The 22,164-nt window shown below is 47.0% G+C and overlaps 1 protein-coding gene across 4 annotated transcripts in view; it reads left to right on the top strand.

Annotated features, from left to right (window-relative positions):
• FBXO16 (F-box protein 16) overlaps window positions 1-22,164 on the top strand; it is a 105,146-nt gene that overhangs the window by 50,903 nt on the left and 32,079 nt on the right. For all 4 annotated transcript variants that reach the window (XM_056563814.1, XM_056563813.1, XM_056563816.1 and 1 more), the window contains exons 5-7: window positions 136-300; window positions 2,498-2,718; window positions 16,995-17,097. In XM_056563814.1, coding sequence (XP_056419789.1) covers window positions 136-300; window positions 2,498-2,718; window positions 16,995-17,097 — 489 coding nt within the window. The remainder of the gene's footprint in view (window positions 1-135; window positions 301-2,497; window positions 2,719-16,994; window positions 17,098-22,164) is intronic.

Below are 22,164 nucleotides of genomic sequence, written 5' to 3'. Positions count from 1 at the left end.
GCACGGATCCCTCAACATACGATGGTTTCAACTAACAATCGTTCATTTGGAATGGATTACCATCGTATGTTGAGGGACCGCTGTATATAGGATGCAGGATATTGTTATATGCACTTTTTTGTTGTCACTGTGTAGGTGAGCTGGTACTGGAAGACCCTAACAGAGCTCGACCAACTCTGGATGCCAAAATGTCTGCGCTTTGGTTGGTACATCAATTTTTCCCCATCTCCTTTCGAGCAGGGGGTGTGGAAGAGACAATACATAGAGATGGTAAAAGAACTTCACGTGACCAGGCCCAAGGTACGTACATAATCAACCTACATAAATCTCACCCAGTATGTAAAATCTAAAATAAGGCACAAATGATATAACAATATGAGATTTTCTTAAAGGGGTAGTCCAGTGGTGAACAACTTATCCCCTATCCTAAGGATAGGAGATAAGTTGCAGATCGCGGGGGGTCCGACCGCTGGGGCCCCCCGCGATCTCCTGTACGGGGCCCCGACAGCCCGCGGGAAGGGGGCTTGTCGACCACCGCTCCGACACGCCCCCTCAATACAACGCTATGGCAGAGCCGAAGCGCTGCCTTCGGCAAATCTCCGGCTCTGCCATAGCGATGTATTGAGGGGGCGTGTCAGCCGCCGCTTCGTGCGGTGGTCAACACCCGCTATCTGGCCAGAGAGACTGGCCCCCGTACAGAGAGGTCGCAGGGGGCCCCAGCGGTCGGACCCCCCCCCCATGAGCTCAAACTTATCCCCTATCGTTAGGATAAGGGATACGTTTTTCACCACTGGACTACCCCTTTAAATATGCAAAATGTACTACAATAACAACAAAAAGAATCCCACCCCTAAAAAACATGTATACACACAGACATATTAAAAACATGCGGTGGGGGAACACCAGGTAGATGTGTAGAAGGTATTAGATGGTACCAGTTGGTTGTTACGGATACACCCAAGATATCTCTTGTCATGTATACTAATACCAGTGGGGGCAACACTAAAAGTAATTAAAAAAGATATACAATGTAATAGTGGGCCAAAGCGCGGTATGCCCCATAAATAAATCAAAATGTAAACAACAAATGTGCCTATATGCATAATCTAAGGTGCAGATCCCATATGAGCAGCAATGGGCCACTTTAATAATATAAAAGTTGTACTCCGCTGCTCAGCGTTTGGAACAAACTGTTCCGAACGCTGGAGCTGGCATCGGGAGCTCGTGACGTCATAGCCCCACACCCTCATGAAGTCATGTCCCGCCCCCTCAATACAAGTCTATGGGAGGGGTCGTGACTGCCTCCTCCCATAGACTTGCATTGAGGGGGCGGGGTGTGACGTCATGAGGGGGTGGGGCTAATGGCATCGGGAACTCCCGGAGCTAGCTCCAGCGTTAGGAACAGTTTGTTTCAAACGCCAAGCAGCGGAGTACCCCTTTACTGACCAATGTACCAAATGTAACAGCATGCAGTGATACCAACCACAATAAGTAGCGTAGCCTACTCCTGTGTTCCCCCACCTCACACTCCAACGCGTTTCGCTCCGCTTCGTCCGGGAGTGATGAGGAGGGGGGACACCAGGAGCTATATATGTAGGGGACATCCGGATACTGACCAATAGCGTGAAAATCGCAATGGCGCCAACTATTGTGGCACTTGGTGTGTCATGCCCGTCATCCCCGTGCTCCCGGAACTATGTCATCCTCCCGCGAGATACGTACAGCTGACTAGGATCTGAGCAGGATCTCTGGAATGGATTAACCTGGGCAAAGATGACAGCAGCAAAAGAGAAGTAGTTTAGCAGCAGCAGAGTATTTCAGGAGAGGAGTGTGCTGATCTTGTGGGATGGGACAAATCCCTGATGTTAAAGGGGTACTCCGGCGCTAAGACATCTTATCCCCTATCCAAAGGATAGAGGATAAGATGCCTGATCGCGGGGGTCCCGCTGCTGGGGACCCCCGTGATCTTGCACGCAACGCCGAGTTACCATCAGTCCCCGGAGCATGTTCACTCCGGGTCTGATGACTGGCGATCATGGGGCTGGAGCATAGTGACATCACGGCTCTGCCCCTGTGTGACGTCACACTCCGCCCCCTCAATGCAAGCCTATGGGAGGGGGCGTGACAGCTGGCACGCCCCCTCCCATAGGCTTGCATTGAGGGGGCGGAGCGTGACGTCACACAGGGGCGAAGCCGTGACGTCACACTGCTCCAGCCCCATGATCGCCAGTCATCAGACCCGGAGCGAACATGCTTCGGGGACTGATGGTAACGGGATGCTGCGTGCAAGAACACGGGGGTCCCCAGCAGCGGGACCCCAGCGATCAGGCATCATATCCTCTATCCTTTCGATTAGGGATAAGATGTCTTAGCGCCGGAGTACCCCTTTAAGGTAGGGCAAGGCTGCATGCGATGGGGCAGAGTTAAATGAATAGCGACAAGTAGTAGGTTTGTGTTCTGCATCGATGATATAATATCTGATTATCCTTCATTCTAGACGCCTCCAAGAGACGATTTTGTGGTTATCGATGTTCAGCCAATTACTAAAGAAGTTTCAGATCCCAAATTGACTTCTTCATTCTCTCACCGGTCTGTGAGGTCACATGACAAAGAGAAGAAGGAACTCCCACCATGGCGGTCATCCGACAAACACCCGACCGATACCATAAGATTCAACTACCTGGATAACTTCAGTCCCATTGAGCAATCTCAGCAGGCGTAAGACACGTGTCTCCTCATGTAGATTCCTGGTTCTAAAGCAAATTTGTACCTTTGTACATTTCTATGAAATATAAATGAACGTTTCACAGACCTTGGGTGATACCGGCAGGAACTCTAGAGACTCTGTCTTCTCCAGGCCAATCACTTAAATGGGCGCTGTCATTAAAATAATTTTTTTGCATATGATACAGAAGGTAAAATAAATAATATTTGTAATTTACTAAAATGTCTTTTTATGTCACTTTCATGGCCTTATAAATCTGGCCACTAGGGGTCTCCCTTCTGGTAAGACCGCATTCCGTCTGCTCAAAAGCACTGTTTGACTGGCAGGAGACCAAACTCAAGTGCGGTCTGGCCATAGGCAATGAATAGCCCTCGCTCTCTGTCTGTGTATGAAACAGGGAGAGCGAGTGCTATTCACTGCCTATGGCAGTGAGTTCGGTCCTTCCAGTCTAGCAGGAGACCAAAGTCTGTTCTGTTGAGCACACAGAATGCGGTCTGGACCAGAAGGGAGACCCCTAGTGGCCAGATTTATAAGGCCAGGAAAGTGACATAAAAAGACATTCTTTTACAGGGAGTAAATTACAAATCTTATGTATTTTGCCTGCTGTATCATATGCAAATAAATCATTTTAATGACAGTGACCATTTAAGGCTGGGTTCACATTGGCGTTGAGCTCTGTTCAGCGGCGCTTCATTCGTCATATAACAAGAGTTGAGCAGAGAAAAAAATACATCAGGTCTGATTTTTTTTTCTCCACTTAATTCCTAAAAAAAAAAAAAACACCAGACGGAAACCCGAGTACCCCATGTAAAGTCAATGGGACTGGGACCCATTGGTGTCCACTGTGCAACAGATCGTCCAGGTCCATTTTTTGTCTCTAGAATGGACTCTGCTCCTGAACGAAGCTCAGACGCAGATGTTTACTTAGCCTTATACAACAACACACTTAAAGGGGTACTCTGGAGGGGGAAAAAAGTGGGTTTCAAATCAACTGGTGCCAGAAAGTTATACTGATTTGTAAATTACTTCTATTTACGAATCTTAATCCTTCCAGTACTTAGCAGCTGCTATATGCTCCCGAGGAAGTTGTATAGTTCTTTCCATTGTTGACCACAGTGCTCTCTGCTGACACCTCTGTCCATGTCAGGAACTGTTCAGAGCAGGAGAGGTTTGCTATGGGGGATTTGCTCGTACTCTGGACAGTTCCTGACAAGGACAGAGGTGTCAGCAGAGAGCACTGTGGTCAGAATGGAAAGAACTACACAACTTCCTCTGGAGCATACAGCAGTACTGGATAAGTACTGGAAGGATTAAAATTCCTAATCTTACAAATCTGTATTACTTTCTGCCACAAGTTTATTTGAAAACATTTTATTTTCTCTGGAGTACCCCTTTAATGCAATTTTGCTTAATGCAATATTGTAAATAATTTTCAATGCACAATGTCCATAATATGCCCGGAGTCTGTCTTCTGATTGGGACCTGACCCTGTCTCTCCTGGTTTGACCCCTGCTAGTTTCTTTTCATGACTTTGGTTCTAATTCTGTGCTGAATAGTCCTGGTTCTGACTATTTGGCTGGAAGTCCCGATGCAGCAGAGTCCCATTGCTGTCACATTTCAGCGGTGGAGCTCTTCGATAGCATGAAGGGTGGGATCACACTACGGAATCCCCACTCCAGGTGGAGATTCCGAAGGCGAATGTCACCGACTAAATCAGTTCCTGGAGAGGGAAAACCAGAAAGAGGGCCATAGGGTAAGTTCACCTTATGAAATATCCCGGGCAGAGATTCCCAAGGCGGCTGAATCAGTCGGCACGAGGGCTACGCGAACATTGCTGATCCCCAAAGACGGTAATGTATTATGCCGAAAGACTAAACTAAACTAAAGTTCAGGGTGGGTTCACACTACAGAATTTCATTGGTGGAATATATTGCTGTCTATTGGGACCAGCGATGTCCACACAGTCCTAGAAACAACTGATTGAGTCGCTGCCCTCAGAGTCTCCGCCTGGAAATATTCCGTAATGTGAATGTGAATTTGCCTTTTTTCATGGTTATCCTTCTCCCTCTATTGATTCTGTCCTTGACGTAACCATTTGGTTTCATCCTGACCTGTCTGCAGAGCCGGTTTTAGGCTTAGCGTGGCCCTGGGCAAAATCAAAAGTGGGGCCCCAAAAGTCGTAATAGTGCACTAACCAGATTTGCACATTTTCGGTCACTTCAAAGACCATAAAAAATATAAAAAATATCTAAAAAAGCAATTAAAAAGTCCCATCAAAACAAAAATGGTACCGATAAAAACTACAAATCACAGTACAAAAAATTACCCTCATACATCCCCATATACAGAAAAATAAGAGTTATAGGGATCAGAATAGTACAATTTTATATTTTTGTATAGTTCCCCCACATTAGGTTTGCAGTATAGTTCCCCCACATTAGGTTTGCAGTATAGTTCCCCCACATTAGGTTGGCAGTATAGTTCCCCCATGGGGGAATGGGGGGCCCTGGCCAATTGCCCGGTTTTCCCCGCCTTAACGCCGGCCCTGCCTGTCCTACATCCTGTGCATCAAAACAGGTTGGGGGTCCAGCTCACAAAAATAGATAAAACTTAACTTTTGCTTCACATGAGTAAAAAAATATGAACAACGAACAAAGAAAACAAAAACCTATAGGTGCATTAAAAGCAAACACCGACGCGTTTCGAACTTACGACGAGTTCTCAGCCATGACTAAACGGCAGAAGGTCTGGAACACAGGCTAGGAACACACAAGGAACGCTTTCACTGGCACAATGGCAACAAGATCCGGCAAGGGAGTGCAGGGGAAGTGAGGTGATATAGGGAAGTGCACAGGTGAACACACTAATTGGAACCACTGCGCCAATCAGCGGCGCAGTGGCCCTTTAAATCGCAGAGACCCGGCGCGCGCGCGCCCTAGGGAGCGGGGCCGCGCGCGCCGGGACAGAACAGACGGAGAGCGAGTCAGGTAGGGGAGCCGGGGTGCGCATCGCGAGCGGGCGCTACCCGCATCGCGAATCGCATCCCGGCTGGCAGCGGAATCGCAGCGCCCCGGGTCAGAGGACGTGACCGGAGCGCTGCAGCGGGGGGAGTGAAGCGAGCGCTCCGGGGAGGAGCGGGGACCCGGAGCGCTCGGCGTAACAGTACCCCCCCCCTTGGGTCTCCCCCTCTTCTTAGAGCCTGAGAACCTGAGGAGCAGACTTTTGTCTAGGATGTTGTCCTCAGGTTCCCAGGATCTCTCTTCAGGACCACAACCCTCCCAGTCCACTAAAAAAAAATTTTTCCCTCTGACCTTTTTGGCAGCTAAGATTTCTTTGACCGAGAAGATGTCCGAGGAGCCGGAAACAGGAGTGGGAGGAACAGATTTGGGAGAAAAACGGTTGAGGATGAGTGGTTTGAGAAGAGAGACGTGAAAGGCATTAGGGATACGAAGAGAAGGAGGAAGAAGAAGTTTATAAGAGACAGGATTAATTTGACACAAAATTTTGAAAGGACCAAGATAGCGTGGTCCCAACTTGTAGCTAGGGACACGGAAGCGGACATATTTAGCGGAGAGCCATACCTTGTCTCCAGGGGAAAAAACGGGAGGGGCTCTTCTTTTCTTATCCGCGAACTTCTTCATGCGTGATGAAGCCTGTAAGAGAGAATTTTGGGTCTCTCTCCATATGATGGAAAGGTCACGAGAAATTTCATCCACAGCGGGCAGACCAGAGGGCAAGGGAGTAGGGAGGGGGGGAAGAGGGTGACGGCCGTACACCACGAAAAATGGGGATTTGGAGGAAGACTCAGAGACCCTGAAGTTATACGAGAATTCGGCCCATGGGAGGAGATCTGCCCAGTCATCCTGGCGGGAGGAAACAAAATGTCGCAAATAATCACCCAAGATCTGGTTAATTCTTTCTACTTGTCCATTGGACTGGGGATGATATGCAGAAGAAAAATTTAATTTAATCTTGAGTTGTTTACAGAGAGCCCTCCAGAATTTAGACACGAATTGGACGCCTCTATCCGAGACAATCTGCGTAGGCAACCCGTGAAGACGAAAAATGTGTACAAAAAATTGTTTAGCCAACTGAGGCGCAGAAGGAAGACCAGGAAGAGGGATGAAATGTGCCATTTTGGAGAATCGATCAACGACCACCCAAATAACAGTGTTGCCACGGGAAGGGGGTAAATCAGTAATAAAATCCATACCAATCAGAGACCAAGGCTGTTCGGGGACAGGCAGAGGATGAAGAAAACCAGCGGGCTTCTGGCGAGGAGTCTTATCCCGGGCACAGATAGTGCAGGCTCGCACAAAGTCCACAACATCCGTCTCCAGAGTCGGCCACCAATAGAAGCGGGAGATGAGTTGCACAGATTTCTTGATACCCGCATGACCTGCAAGATGGGAGGAGTGACCCCATTTGAGGATTCCGAGGCGTTGGCGAGGAGAAACAAAGGTCTTTCCTGGAGGAGTCTGCCTGATGGAGGCAGGAGAAGTGGAGATCAGGCAGTCAGGTGGAATGATGTGTTGCGGAGAGAGTTCAACTTCTGAGGCATCCGAGGAACGAGAGAGAGCATCGGCCCTAATGTTCTTATCGGCAGGACGAAAGTGAATCTCAAAATTAAATCGGGCAAAGAACAGAGACCACCGGGCCTGGCGAGGATTCAGCCGTTGGGCAGACTGGAGGTAGGAGAGGTTCTTGTGGTCGGTGTAGATAATAACAGGAGAACTTGATCCCTCCAACAGATGCCTCCATTCCTCAAGTGCTAATTTAATGGCTAGAAGCTCTCGATCCCCGATGGAGTAGTTCCTCTCCGCTGGAGAGAAGGTCCTAGAGAAAAAACCACAAGTGACAGCATGCCCGGAAGAATTTTTTTGTAGAAGAACAGCTCCAGCTCCCACTGAGGAGGCATCAACCTCCAATAGGAAGGGTTTGGAAGGGTCAGGTCTGGAGAGGACGGGAGCCGAAGAAAAGGCAGACTTGAGTCGTTTAAAGGCGTCTTCTGCTTGAGGAGGCCAGGACTTGGGATCAGCATTTTTTTTGGTTAAAGCCACGATAGGAGCCACAATGGTAGAAAAATGTGGAATAAATTGCCTGTAATAATTGGCGAACCCCAAAAAGCGTTGGATAGCACGGAGTCCGGAGGGGCGTGGCCAATCTAAGACGGCAGAAAGTTTGTCTGGATCCATCTGTAGTCCCTGGCCAGAGACCAAATATCCTAGAAAAGGAAGAGATTGGCATTCAAACAGACATTTCTCAATTTTGGCATAGAGTTGGTTGTCACGAAGTCTCTGAAGAACCATACGGACGTGCTGGCGGTGTTCTTCTAGATTGGCAGAAAAAATTAGGATATCGTCCAGATATACAACAACACAAGAGTATAACAGATCACGAAAAATTTCATTGACAAAGTCTTGGAAGACGGCAGGGGCGTTGCACAGGCCAAAGGGCATGACCAGATACTCAAAGTGTCCATCTCTGGTGTTAAATGCCGTTTTCCACTCGTCCCCCTCTCTGATGCGGATGAGGTTATAGGCGCCTCTTAAGTCCAATTTAGTAAAGATGTGGGCACCTTGGAGGCGATCAAAGAGTTCAGAGATGAGGGGTAAGGGGTAGCGGTTCTTAACCGTGATTTTATTAAGACCGCGGTAGTCAATGCAAGGACGTAGGGAGCCATCTTTTTTGGACACAAAGAAAAATCCGGCTCCGGCAGGAGAGGAGGATTTACGGATAAAGCCCTTTTTAAGATTCTCCTGGACGTATTCGGACATGGCAAGAGTCTCTGGGGCAGAGAGAGGATAAATTCTGCCCCGGGGTGGAGTAGTGCCCGGGAGGAGGTCGATAGGGCAATCATAAGGCCTGTGAGGAGGTAGAGTCTCAGCTTGTTTTTTGCAGAAAACATCCGCGAAGTCCATATAGGCCTTAGGGAGACCGGTTACTGGAGGAACCACAGAGTTACGGCAAGGGTTACTGGGAACCGGTTTTAGACAGTTCTTGGAACAAGAGGACCCCCAACTCTTGATCTCCCCAGTGGACCAATCCAGGGTTGGGGAATGAAGTTGAAGCCAGGGAAGTCCAAGGAGAATTTCCGAGGTGCAATTGGGGAGGACCAAAAGTTCAATCCTCTCATGATGAGATCCGATGCTCATAAGAAGGGGCTCCGTGCGGAAACGTATGGTACAGTCCAATCTTTCATTATTTACACAATTGATGTAGAGGGGTCTGGCGAGACTGGTCACGGGGATGTTGAACCTGTTGACGAGAGAGGCCAAAATAAAATTTCCTGCAGATCCAGAGTCCAAGAAGGCCACTGTAGAGAAGGAGAAGGCAGAGGCAGACATCCGCACAGGCACAGTAAGACGTGGAGAAGCAGAGTAGACATCAAGGACTGTCTCACCTTTGTGCGGAGTCAGCGTACGTCTTTCCAGGCGGGGAGGACGGATAGGACAATCCCTCAGGAAGTGTTCGGTACTAGCACAGTACAGGCAGAGGTTCTCCATACGGCGTCGTGTCCTCTCTTGAGGTGTCAGGCGAGACCGGTCGACCTGCATAGCCTCCACGGCGGGAGGCACAGGAACAGATTGCAGGGGACCAGAGGAGAGAGGAGCCGAGGAGAAGAAACGCCTCGTGCGAACAGAGTCCATATCTTGGCGGAGTTCCTGACGCCTTTCGGAAAAACGCATGTCAATGCGAGTGGCTAGGTGAATAAGTTCATGTAGATTAGCAGGAATTTCTCGTGCGGCCAGAACATCTTTAATGTTGCTGGATAGGCCTTTTTTGAAGGTCGCGCAGAGGGCCTCATTATTCCAGGACAATTCTGAAGCAAGAGTACGGAATTGTACGGCATACTCGCCAACGGAAGAATTACCCTGGACCAGGTTCAACAGGGCAGTCTCAGCAGAAGAGGCTCGGGCAGGTTCCTCAAAGACACTTCGGATTTCCGAGAAGAAGGAGTGTACAGAGGCAGTGACGGGGTCATTGCGGTCCCAGAGCGGTGTGGCCCATGACAGGGCTTTTCCGGACAGAAGGCTGACTACGAAAGCCACCTTAGACCTTTCAGTGGGAAACAGGTCCGACATCATCTCCAGATGCAGGGAACATTGGGAAAGAAAGCCACGGCAAAACTTAGAGTCCCCATCAAATTTATCCGGCAAGGATAAGCGTATCCCAGGAGCGGCCACTCGCTGCGGAGGAGGTGCAGGAGCTGGCGGAGGAGATGACTGCTGAAGCTGTGGTAGTAACTGTTGTAGCATAACGGTCAGTTGAGACAGCTGTTGGCCTTGTTGCGCTATCTGTTGTGACTGCTGGGCGACCACCGTGGTGAGGTCAGCGACAACTGGCAGAGGAACTTCAGCGGGATCCATGGCCGGATCTACTGTCACGATGCCGGCTGGCAGGTAGTGGATCCTCTGTGCCAGAGAGGGATTGGCGTGGACCGTGCTAGTGGACCGGTTCTAAGCCACTACTGGTTTTCACCAGAGCCCGCCGCAAAGCGGGATGGTCTTGCTGCGGCGGTAGTGACCAGGTCGTATCCACTAGCAACGGCTCACCTCTCTGGCTGCTGAAGATAGGCGCGGTACAAGGGAGTAGGCAGAAGCAAGGTCGGACGTAGCAGAAGGTCGGGGCAGGCAGCAAGGATCGTAGTCAGGGGCAACGGCAGAAGGTCTGGAACACAGGCTAGGAACACACAAGGAACGCTTTCACTGGCACAATGGCAACAAGATCCGGCAAGGGAGTGCAGGGGAAGTGAGGTGATATAGGGAAGTGCACAGGTGAACACACTAATTGGAACCACTGCGCCAATCAGCGGCGCAGTGGCCCTTTAAATCGCAGAGACCCGGCGCGCGCGCGCCCTAGGGAGCGGGGCCGCGCGCGCCGGGACAGAACAGACGGAGAGCGAGTCAGGTAGGGGAGCCGGGGTGCGCATCGCGAGCGGGCGCTACCCGCATCGCGAATCGCATCCCGGCTGGCAGCGGAATCGCAGCGCCCCGGGTCAGAGGACGTGACCGGAGCGCTGCAGCGGGGGGAGTGAAGCGAGCGCTCCGGGGAGGAGCGGGGACCCGGAGCGCTCGGCGTAACATTATCTATTTTTGTCAGCTGGACCCCCAACCTGTTTTGATGCTACTATATCTTCTGGGATACGGCTCGCTCTGTCCGAGCTCCAAGCTCCACTGCAAAGCCGCATGAAAGCCGCAATCCTATCTGCTGATGTCCACAGTGAGTGGTGAGCTGAACAAAAAAATTTTTTTTGTCTACTTGACATCCTGTGCACTTAGTGAGTGTAGGGACCGTCGCCTAGTTTGTGCCACTACTTAGCACGGATCATCCAAGTAGGTAGTGACGGGGGCTGAACTGTTCGCCATCATGACAATATGATTACATTTGTTCCTGAAAGAAATTAAATCTGTTCTACCAACCAACTCTCTCTTGTATCAGAAGTCACATCAGCAGGTACTTGGTAGGACCCAGCTTTCTCGCTGACCTGTCTCTTGTGATGGATCACTTTGCTCCTATAACATAGAACAAGCTTCACTGCTATAACATAAAGGTGATAGATTGGAGGCACTAGGCCATGACACGAGAGCTAGCAGTCATTTGTGACACCAACCTGGCGGTTTTCATTATCTCTGGACCTGAACCGTTCTGTTTATCTGCCGGTTACAGATGTTCCGCACACCTCACTGCACCTACCTGGCATACAGCACTGGCACCACAGATGGGTTGGTAGCATAACAGCTCACCGGTTGTGCGAAACCCTAGGTCTCCAAACTGTGGACCTCCAGCTGTTGCAAAACTACAATTTCCAGCATGCCCGGACAGCCAACGGCTGTCCGGGCATGCTGGAAGTTGTAGTTTCACTACAGCTGGAGGTCTACATTTTGGAGACCACTGTCCTAGACTTTTAAAGGGGCACTCCGTGCCTGGTGTCAGAGAGTTAAACAGATTTGTAAATTACTTCTATTAAAAAAATCTCAATCCTTCCAGTACTTATTAGCTGCTGAATACTACAGAGGAAATTATTTTCTTTTTGGAACAAAGAGCTCTCTGCTGACATCACGAGCACAGTGCTCTCTGCTGACATCTGCTGTCCATTTTAAGAACTTTCCAGAGTAAGAGAAAATCCCCCATAGCAAACATAGGCTGCTCTGGGCAGTTCCTAAAATGGACAGAGATATCAGCAGAGAGCACTGTGGTCATGATTAGAGATGAGCGAACTTACAGTAAATTCGATTCGTCACGAACTTCTCAGCTCGGCAGTTGATGACTTTTCCTGCGTAAATTAGTTCAGCCTTCAGGTGCTCCGGTGGGCTGGAAAAGGTGGATACATTCCTAGGAAAGAGTCTCCTAGGACTGTATCCACCTTTTCCAGCCCACCGGAGCACCTGAAAGCTGAACTAATTTACACAGGAAAAGTCATCCACTGCCAAGCCGAGAAGTTTGTGACGAATCGAATTTACTGTAAGTTCGCTCATCTCTAGTCATGATGTCAGCAGAGAGCGCTGTGTTCCAAAAAGAAAAGAATTTCCGCTGTAGTATTCAGCAGCTAATAAGTACTGGAAGGATTGAGATTTTTTTAATAGAAGTAATTTACAAATCTGTTTAACTTTCTGGCACCAGTTGATTTAAAAAAAAAAAAAAAAAAGTTTTCCACCGGAGTACCCCTTTAAGCGCCAAAGACATCACACTACCTGAATGTGTTCCTATAAACCATCCTGTCTCTGTCACTTTTTTTTTTTTTTTTTGCGGCAGTGCGGTACTTTCAATGGATGATCGGATTGTCCGCAGCGCTGCCGGGGCGATCCGATCATCCAGCATGGCGGCCGGAGGTCCCCTCACCTGGCTCCGGTCGTCTCCCGGGGTCTTCTGCTCTGGTCTGAGATCGAGCAGACCAGAGCAGAAGATGACTGATAATACTGATCAGTGCTGTGTCCTATACATAGAACTGAACAGTATTAGCAATCAAAGGATTGCTATAGATATTCCCCATGGGGACTATTAAAGTGTGAAAATGAAAGTAAAAAAAGTTTTTTAAAAAAAAGTTAAAAAAAATGAGAAAAATCCCCTCCCCCAATAAAAATTTCAAATGTCCTTTTTTCCCATTTTACCCCCATAAAGTGTAAAAAAAAAATTAATGAATACACTTATTTAGTATCACCCCGTGCGTAAATGTCCGAACTATTAAAATATAATGTTATTGATCCCATACGGTGAACGGCATGAACGTAAAAATAAAAAAAAGCGCAAAATTGCTACTTTTTGGTCACATTTTATAAAAGAAAAAAATAATAATAAAAAAATGTATAAAAGTTTTATAACCACAAATATGGTATTAATAAAAAGTATAGATCATGGCGCAAAAAAAAGAGCCCTCATACCGCCGCTTATACGGAAAAATGAAAACGTTTTGGATTATAAACATACTAGAAGGATTTTAAATGTACTAATTTGGTTAAAAAGTTTGCGATTTTTTTTAAGCGCAACAATAATAGAAAAGTATATAATCATGGGTATCATTTTAATCGTATGTCATTTTTACTGTAAATTGTACGGCGTGAAAACGAAACCTTCCTAAATTCGCAGAATTGCGGTTTTCTTCTTAATTTCCCCACACAAATAGTATTTTTTGGGTTGCGCCATACATTTTATGGTAAAATTTGTGATTTCATTATGCAGGACAACTGGTCGCGCAAAATACAAGCCCTCATACTAGTCTGTGGATGAAAATATAAAAGAATTATGATTTTTAGAAGACGAGGAGGAAAAAACGAAAACATAAAAATAAAAATTGGCCTGGTCCTTAAAAGGGTACTCCGCCCCTGGCATCTTATCCCCTATCCAAAGGACCAAAGGATAGGGGATAAGATGTCAGATCGCCGCGGTGCCACTGCTGGGGACCCCGGGGGTCGCTGCTGCAGCACCCCGCCATCATTACTGCACAGAGCGAGTTCGCTCTGTGCGTAATGACGGGCGCTACAGAGGCCGGAGCAGCGTCACGTCATGGCTCCGCCCCTCATGACATCACGGCCCGTCCCCTTAATGCAAGTCTATGGCAGGGGGCGTGTCGACCGCCACGCCCCCTCCCATAGACTTATATTGACAGGGCGGGCTGTGACGTCATGAGGGGCGGAGCCGTGACGTCACAATGCTCTGGCCCCTGTAGCGCCCGTCATTACGCGCAGAGCGAACTCGCTCTGTGCAGTAATGATGGCGGGGTGCTGCAGCAGCGATCCCCGGGGTCCTCAGCATCGGGACCCCGGCGATCTGACATCTTATCCCCTATCCTTTGGATCGGGGATAAGATGTCAAGGGGCGGAGTACCCCCTTTAAGGTCAAAATGGGCTTGGTCCTTAAGGGGTTAAAGGGGTACTCTGGTTGAAAACTTTTTTTTTTTTTTTCAAAATCAACTGGTACCAGAAATTTAAATAGATTTGAAAAAAAAAACTTCTATTTAAAAATCTTAATCCTTCCAGTACTTATCAGCTACTGTATGCTCCAGAGGAAGTTGTGTAGTTCTTTCCAGTCTGACCACATTGCTCTCTGCTGACACCTCTGTCCATGTCAGGAACTGTCCAGTGCAGGAGAGGTTTGCTATGGGGATTTGCTCCTTCTCTGGACAGTTCCTGACACAGACAGAGGTGTCAGCAGAGAGCACTGTGGTCAGACAGAAAGGAACTACACAACTTCCTCTGGAGCATACAGCAGCTGCTAAGTACTGGAAGGATACTGATTTTTAAATAGAAGTAATTTACAAATCTGTATAAATTTCTGCCACCAGTTGATTTAAAAAAAAAAAGTTTTCCACTGGAGTACTTCTTTAATTGCCCCCAAATTTTGGGTTGATATACTGGTAAGTATGTAGTGAGCAGAGCTGAAGGTGCGGTGTCATATTTGCCCCTCTTTCATATAATGGGTCCATCAGCGCCCCCTACTTCAGCTCCAGCATTGCCCTTATTTACAGAGGTCTGACCAATGCCTCTCATTACTCTTCCTGGCAGACGACCGGTTGAGCTGCATGCAGGTTAACCATCCAGTTCTGCAGATCAGTTGTGACAGGATCAGATTATGGCCAAGAATGTCGGATTCTGCTTGTTTGCTTTGACAAATCCTGCACCATAAATATTCACGAGACCCAGGAAACAGCCCGTCATCCTCAAAGACTCCGTGTAAACGCCTTCAGCTGCTCGATGAAAGAAGCGCCATACGGGCCATACGAGGATTCTTTTTTTCACATTCATTTTAGTTCTTTTTCATTGTACATAGTTTCATTTGTTTCTGGGAAAGCTGGGTGGAAATTTGCAGGAGTATTATTGCAGCTCTTACAGGGGTTGTCACTCAGCTTTACCAGTGTCCTGAGTGGTCCAGTTTTACTGCGATTATTTCCTGCTCTAGTATCAGTGCACTACATTCTGATGATCAGCTGATCACTGGGGAATGGGTGATGATCAGCTGTTTGATGTGGAAGTGGTGATGATCAGTTGATCACTGGTGAAGGGGTGATGATCAGCTGATCACTGGGGAAGGGGTGATGATCACCTGATCACTGGGGGAAGGGATAATGATCAGCTGATCACCAGGGAAGGGGTGCTGATCAGAAAATCACTGGGAAAGGGGTGATGATCAGCTGATCACTGGGGAAGAGAGGATGATCAGCTGATCACTGGGGAAGGGAGGATGATCAGATGATCACTGGGGAAGGGATAATGGTCAGTTGATCACTGGAGAAGAGGTGATGATCAGCTGATCACTGGGAAAGGTATAATGATCAGTTGATCACTGGGGAAGGGGTGATGATCAACTGATCACTGGGGAAGGGGTGATGATCACCTGATCACTGGGGAAGGGATAATGATCAGCTGATCACTAGGGAAGGGGTGATGATCAGAAAATCACTGGGGAAGGGGTGATGATCAGCGATCACTGGGGAAGAGAGGATGATCAGCTGATCACTGGGGAAGGGAGGATGATCCGCTGATCACTGGGGAAGGGTGATGATCAGCTGATCACTGGAGAAGGGGTGATGATCAGCTGATCACTGGAGAAGGGGTGATGATCAGCTGATCACTGGGGAAGGGAGAATGATCAGCTGATCACTGGGGAAGGGATAATGGTCAGTTGATCACTGGAGAAGAGGTGATGATTAGCTGATCACTGGGAAAGGTATAATGATCAGTTGATCACTGGGGAAGGGGTGATGATCACCTGATCACTGGGGAAGGGATAATGATCAGCTGATTACTAGGGAAGGGGTGATGATCAGAAAATCACTGGGGAAGGGGTAATGATCAGCTGATCACTGGGGAAGAGAGGATGATCAGCTGATCACTGGGGAAGGGAGGATGATCAGCTGATCACTGGGGAAGGGAGGATGATCCGCTGATCACTGGGAAAGGGAGAATGATCAGCTGATCACTGGGGAAGGGATAATGGTCAGTTGATCACTGGAGAAGAGGTGATGATTAGCTGATCACTGGGAAAGGTATAATGATCAGTTGATCACTGGGGAAGGGGTGATGATCACCTGATCACTGGGGAAGGGATAATGATCAGCTGATCACTAGGGAAGGGGTGATGATCAGAAAATCACTGGGGAAGGGGTAATGATCAGCTGATCACTGGGGAAGAGAGGATGATCAGCTGATCACTGGGGAAGGGAGGATGATCAGCTGATCACTGGGGAAGGGAGGATGATCCGCTGATCACTGGGGAAGGGTGATGATCAGCTGATCACTGGAGAAGGGGTGATGATCAGCTGATCACTGGAGAAGGGGTGATGATCAGCTGATCACTGGAGAAGGGGTGATGATCAGCTGATCACTGGGGAAGGGAGAATGATCAGCTGATCACTGGGGAAGGGAGGATGATCCGCTGATCACTGGGGAAGGGGTGATGATCAGCTAATCACTGGAGAAGGGGTGATGGTCAGCTGATCACTGGAGAAGGGGTGATGATCAGCTGATCACTGGAGAAGGGGTGATGATCAGCTGATCACTGGGGAAGGGAGGATGATCAGCTGATCTTTGGGGAAGGGGTGATGATCAGCTGATCACTGGGGAAGGGAGGATGATCAGCTGATCTTTGGGGAAGGGGTGATGATCAGCTGATCACTGGGGAAGGGGCTCAATATAGACGACCTGTGTATATGTAACGATCTTGGTGTTTAGCCAGTTGTTATTGTAGGTGGCTGCTTTTATATTGTACGGTCCGGAGTTTGTATTTGTATTGGAGCTTCTTCTGTGTAATATTGATCCTGTATATTCTCTAGGCGGAAATCCAGCGCTGGGACCTCAAATCTCAACAAGCAGAACTCAGAGAAAAAGAAGACACCAACATCTGCATCTTACAAGTTACGCAAGGCAAAGTCACTGGTATGTTGTCAGATTTTACTGTATACTGGACCCTTACTGCCCTCTATATACAAGAATAAAACTACTATAATACTGTACTATATACAAGAATATAACTACTATAATACTGCTCCTATATACAAGAATATAACTACTATAATACTGCCCCTATATACAAGAATATAACTACTATAATACTGCTCCTATATACAAGAATATAACTACAATAATACTGCTCCTATATGCAAGAATATAACTACTATAGTACTGCTCCTATATACAAGAATATAACTACTATAATACTGCTCCTATATACAAGAATATATCTACTATAATACTGCTCCTATATACAAGAATATAACTACTATAATACTGCTCCTATATACAAGAATATATCTACTATAATACTGCTCCTATATACAAGAATATAACTACTATAATACTGCCTCCTATATACAAGAATATAACTACTATAACACTGCTCCTATATACAAGAATATAACTACTATAATACTGCTCCTATATACAAGAATATAACTACTATAATACTGCTTCCTATATACAAGAATATGACTACTATAATACTGTTCCTGTTACGCCGAGCGCTCCGGGTCCCCGCTCCTCCCCGGAGCGCTTGCTACACTCTCGCTCCCGCAGCGCCCCGGTCAGATCCACTGACCGGGTGCGCTGCGATACCGCCTCCAGCCGGGATGCGATTCGCGATGCGGGTAGCGCCCGCTCGCGATGCGCACCCCGGCTCCCGTACCTGACTCGCTCTCCGTCGGTCCTGTCCCGGCGCGCGCGGCCCCGCTCCCTAGGGCGCGCGCGCGCCGGGTCTCTGCGATTTAAAGGGCCACTGCGCCGCTGATTGGCGCAGTGGTTCTAATCAGTGTGTTCACCTGTGCACTCCCTATGTATACCTCACTTCCCCTGCACTCCCTCGCCGGATCTTGTTGCCATTGTGCCAGTGAAAGCGTTCCCTTGTGTGTTCCTAGCCTGTGTTCCAGACCTCCTGCCGTTGCCCCTGACTACGATCCTTGCTGCCTGCCCCGACCTTCTGCTACGTCCGACCTTGCTTCTGTCTACTCCCTTGTACCGCGCCTATCTTCAGCAGTCAGAGAGGTTGAGCCGTTGCTAGTGGATACGACCTGGTCACTACCGCCGCAGCAAGACCATCCCGCTTTGCGGCGGGCTCTGGTGAATACCAGTAGTGACTTAGAACCGGTCCACTAGCACGGTCCACGCCAATCCCTCTCTGGCACAGAGGATCCACCTCCTGCCAGCCGGCATCGTGACAGTTCCTATATACAAGAATATAACTACTATAATACTGCTCCTATATACAAGAATATAACTACTATAATACTGCCTCCTATATACAAGAATATAACTACTATAATACTGCTCCTATATACAAGAATATAACTACTATAATACTGCTCCTATATACAAGAATATAACTACTATAATACTGCTCCTATATACAAGAATATAACTACTATAATACTGCTCCTATATGCAAGAATATAACTACTATAATACTGCTTCCTATATACAAGAATATGACTACTATAATACTGCTCCTATATACAAGAATATGACTACTATAATACTGCTCCTATATACAAGAATATAACTACTATAATACTGCTCCTATATACAAGAATATAACTACTATAATACTGCTCCTATATACAAGAATATAACTACTATAATACTGCTCCTATATACAAGAATATAACTACTATAATACTGCTCCTATATACAAGAATATAACTGCTATAATACTGCTCCTATATACAAGAATATAACTGCTATAATACTGCCTCCTATATACAAGAATATAACTGCTATAATACTGCCTCCTATATACAAGAATATAACTACTATAATACTGCCCCTATATACAAGAATATAACTACTATAATACTGCTCCTATATACAAGAATATAACTACTATAATACTGCTCCTATATACAAGAATATAACTGCTATAATACTGCTCCTATGTACAAGAATATAACTACTATAATACTGCTGCTATATACAAGAATATAACTACTATAATACTGCCTCCTATATACAAGAATATAACTACTATAATACTGCCTCCTATATACAAGAATATAACTACTATAATACTGCCTCCTATATACAAGAATATAACTACTATAATACTGCTCCTATATACAAGAATATATCTACTATAATACTGCTCCTATATGCAATAATATAACTACTATAATACTGCTCCTATATACAAGAATATAACTACTATAATACTGCCTCCTATATACAAGAATATAACTACTATAATACTGCCTCCTATATACAAGAATATAACTACTATAATACTGCCTCCTATATACAAGAATATAACTACTATAATACTGCCTCCTATATACAAGAATATAACTACTATAATACTGCCTCCTATATACAAGAATATAACTACTATAATACTGCTCCTATATACAAGAATATATCTACTATAATACTGCTCCTATATGCAATAATATAACTACTATAATACTGCTCCTATATACAAGAATATAACTACTATAATACTGCCTCCTATATACAAGAATATAAATACTATAATACTGCTCCTATATACAATAATATATCTACTATAATACTGCCTCCTATATACAAGAATATAACTACTATAATACTGCTCCTATATACAAGAATATAACTACTATAATACTGCTCCTATATACAAGAATATAACTACTATAATACTGCCTCCTATATACAAGAATATAACTACTATAATACTGCCTCCTATATACAAGAATATAACTACTATAATACTGCCTCCTATATACAAGAATATAACTACTATAATACTGCCTCCTATATACAAGAATATAACTACTATAATACTGCCTCCTATATACAAGAATATAACTACTATAATACTGCTCCTATATACAAGAATATATCTACTATAATACTGCTCCTATATGCAATAATATAACTACTATAATACTGCTCCTATATACAAGAATATAACTACTATAATACTGCCTCCTATATACAAGAATATAAATACTATAATACTGCTCCTATATACAATAATATATCTACTATAATACTGCCTCCTATATACAAGAATATAACTACTATAATACTGCTCCTATATACAAGAATATAACTACTATAATACTGCTGTCACGATGCCGGCTGGCAGGTAGTGGACCCTCTGTGCCAGAGAGGGATTGGCGTGGACCGTGCTAGTGGACCGGTTCTAAGCCACTACTGGTTTTCACCAGAGCCCGCCGCAAAGCGGGATGGTCTTGCTGCGGCGGTAGTGACCAGGTCGTATCCACTAGCAACGGCTCACCTCTCTGGCTGCTGAAGATAGGCGCGGTACAAGGGAGTAGGCAGAAGCAAGGTCGGACGTAGCAGAAGGTCGGGGCAGGCAGCAAGGATCGTAGTCAGGGGCAACGGCAGAAGGTCTGGAAACACAGGCAAGGAACACACAAGGAACGCTTTCACTGGCACTAAGGCAACAAGATCCGGCAAGGGAGTGCAAGGGAAGTGAGGTAATATAGGGAAGTGCACAGGTGAAAACCCTAATTGGAACCACTGCGCCAATCAGCGGCGCAGTGGCCCTTTAAATCGCAGAGACCCGGCGCGCGCGCGCCCTAGGGAGCGGGGCCGCGCGCGCCGGGACAGAACAGACGGGGAGCGAGTCAGGTAGGGAAGCCGGGGTGCGCATCGCGAGCGGGCGCTACCCGCATCGCGAATCGCATCCCGGCTGGCAGCAGGATCGCAGCGCCCCGGGTCAGAGGACGTGACCGGAGCGCTGCAGCGGAGGGAGTGAAGCGAGCGCTCCGGGGAGGAGCGGGGACCCGGAGCGCTCGGCGTAACAGTACCCCCCCCCTTGGGTCTCCCCCTCTTCTTGGAGCCTGAGAACCTGAGGAGCAGACTTTTGTCAAGGATGTTGTCCTCAGGTTCCCAGGATCTCTCTTCAGGACCACAACCCTCCCAGTCAACTAAAAAAAAATTTTTCCCTCTGACCTTTTTGGCAGCCAAAATTTCCTTGACTGAGAAGACGTCCGAGGAGCCGGAAACAGGAGTGGGAGGAACAGATTTGGGAGAAAAACGGTTGAGGATGAGTGGTTTGAGAAGAGAGACGTGAAAGGCATTAGGGATACGAAGAGAAGGAGGAAGAAGAAGTTTATAAGAGACAGGATTAATTTGACACAAAATTTTGAAAGGACCAAGATAGCGTGGTCCCAACTTGTAGCTAGGGACACGGAAGCGGACATATTTAGCGGAGAGCCATACCTTGTCTCCAGGGGAAAAAACGGGGGGAGCTCTTCTCTTCTTATCCGCGAACCTCTTCATGCGTGAAGAAGCCTGTAAAAGAGAATTTTGGGTCTCTCTCCATATAATGGAAAGGTCACGAGAAATTTCATCCACAGCGGGCAGACCAGAGGGCAAGGGGGTAGGGAGGGGGGGAAGAGGGTGACGGCCGTACACCACGAAAAATGGGGATTTGGAGGAAGATTCAGAGACCCTGAAGTTATACGAAAATTCGGCCCATGGAAGGAGATCTGCCCAGTCATCCTGGCGGGAGGAAACAAAATGCCGCAAATAATCACCCAGGATCTGGTTAATTCTTTCTACTTGTCCATTGGACTGGGGATGATATGCAGAGGAAAAATTTAATTTAATCTTGAGTTGTTTACAGAGAGCCCTCCAGAATTTAGACACGAATTGGACCCCTCTATCCGAGACAATCTGCGTAGGCAACCCGTGAAGACGAAAAATGTGTACAAAAAATTGTTTAGCCAACTGAGGCGCAGAAGGAAGACCAGGAAGAGGGATGAAATGTGCCATTTTGGAGAATCGATCAACGACCACCCAAATAACGGTGTTGCCACGGGAAGGGGGTAAATCAGTAATAAAATCCATACCAATCAGAGACCAAGGCTGTTCGGGGACAGGCAGAGGATGAAGAAAACCAGCGGGCTTCTGGCGAGGAGTCTTATCCCGGGCACAGATAGTGCAGGCTCGCACAAAGTCCCCAACATCCGTCTCCAGAGTCGGCCACCAATAGAAGCGGGAGATGAG

The sequence above is a fragment of the Hyla sarda genome, chromosome 3, assembly GCF_029499605.1.
Source record: "Hyla sarda isolate aHylSar1 chromosome 3, aHylSar1.hap1, whole genome shotgun sequence".
NCBI classification, from domain to species: domain Eukaryota; kingdom Metazoa; phylum Chordata; class Amphibia; order Anura; family Hylidae; genus Hyla; species Hyla sarda.
The sequence above is the reverse complement of the archived record's forward strand: the minus strand, read 5'-3'. Positions and strand labels throughout refer to the sequence as shown.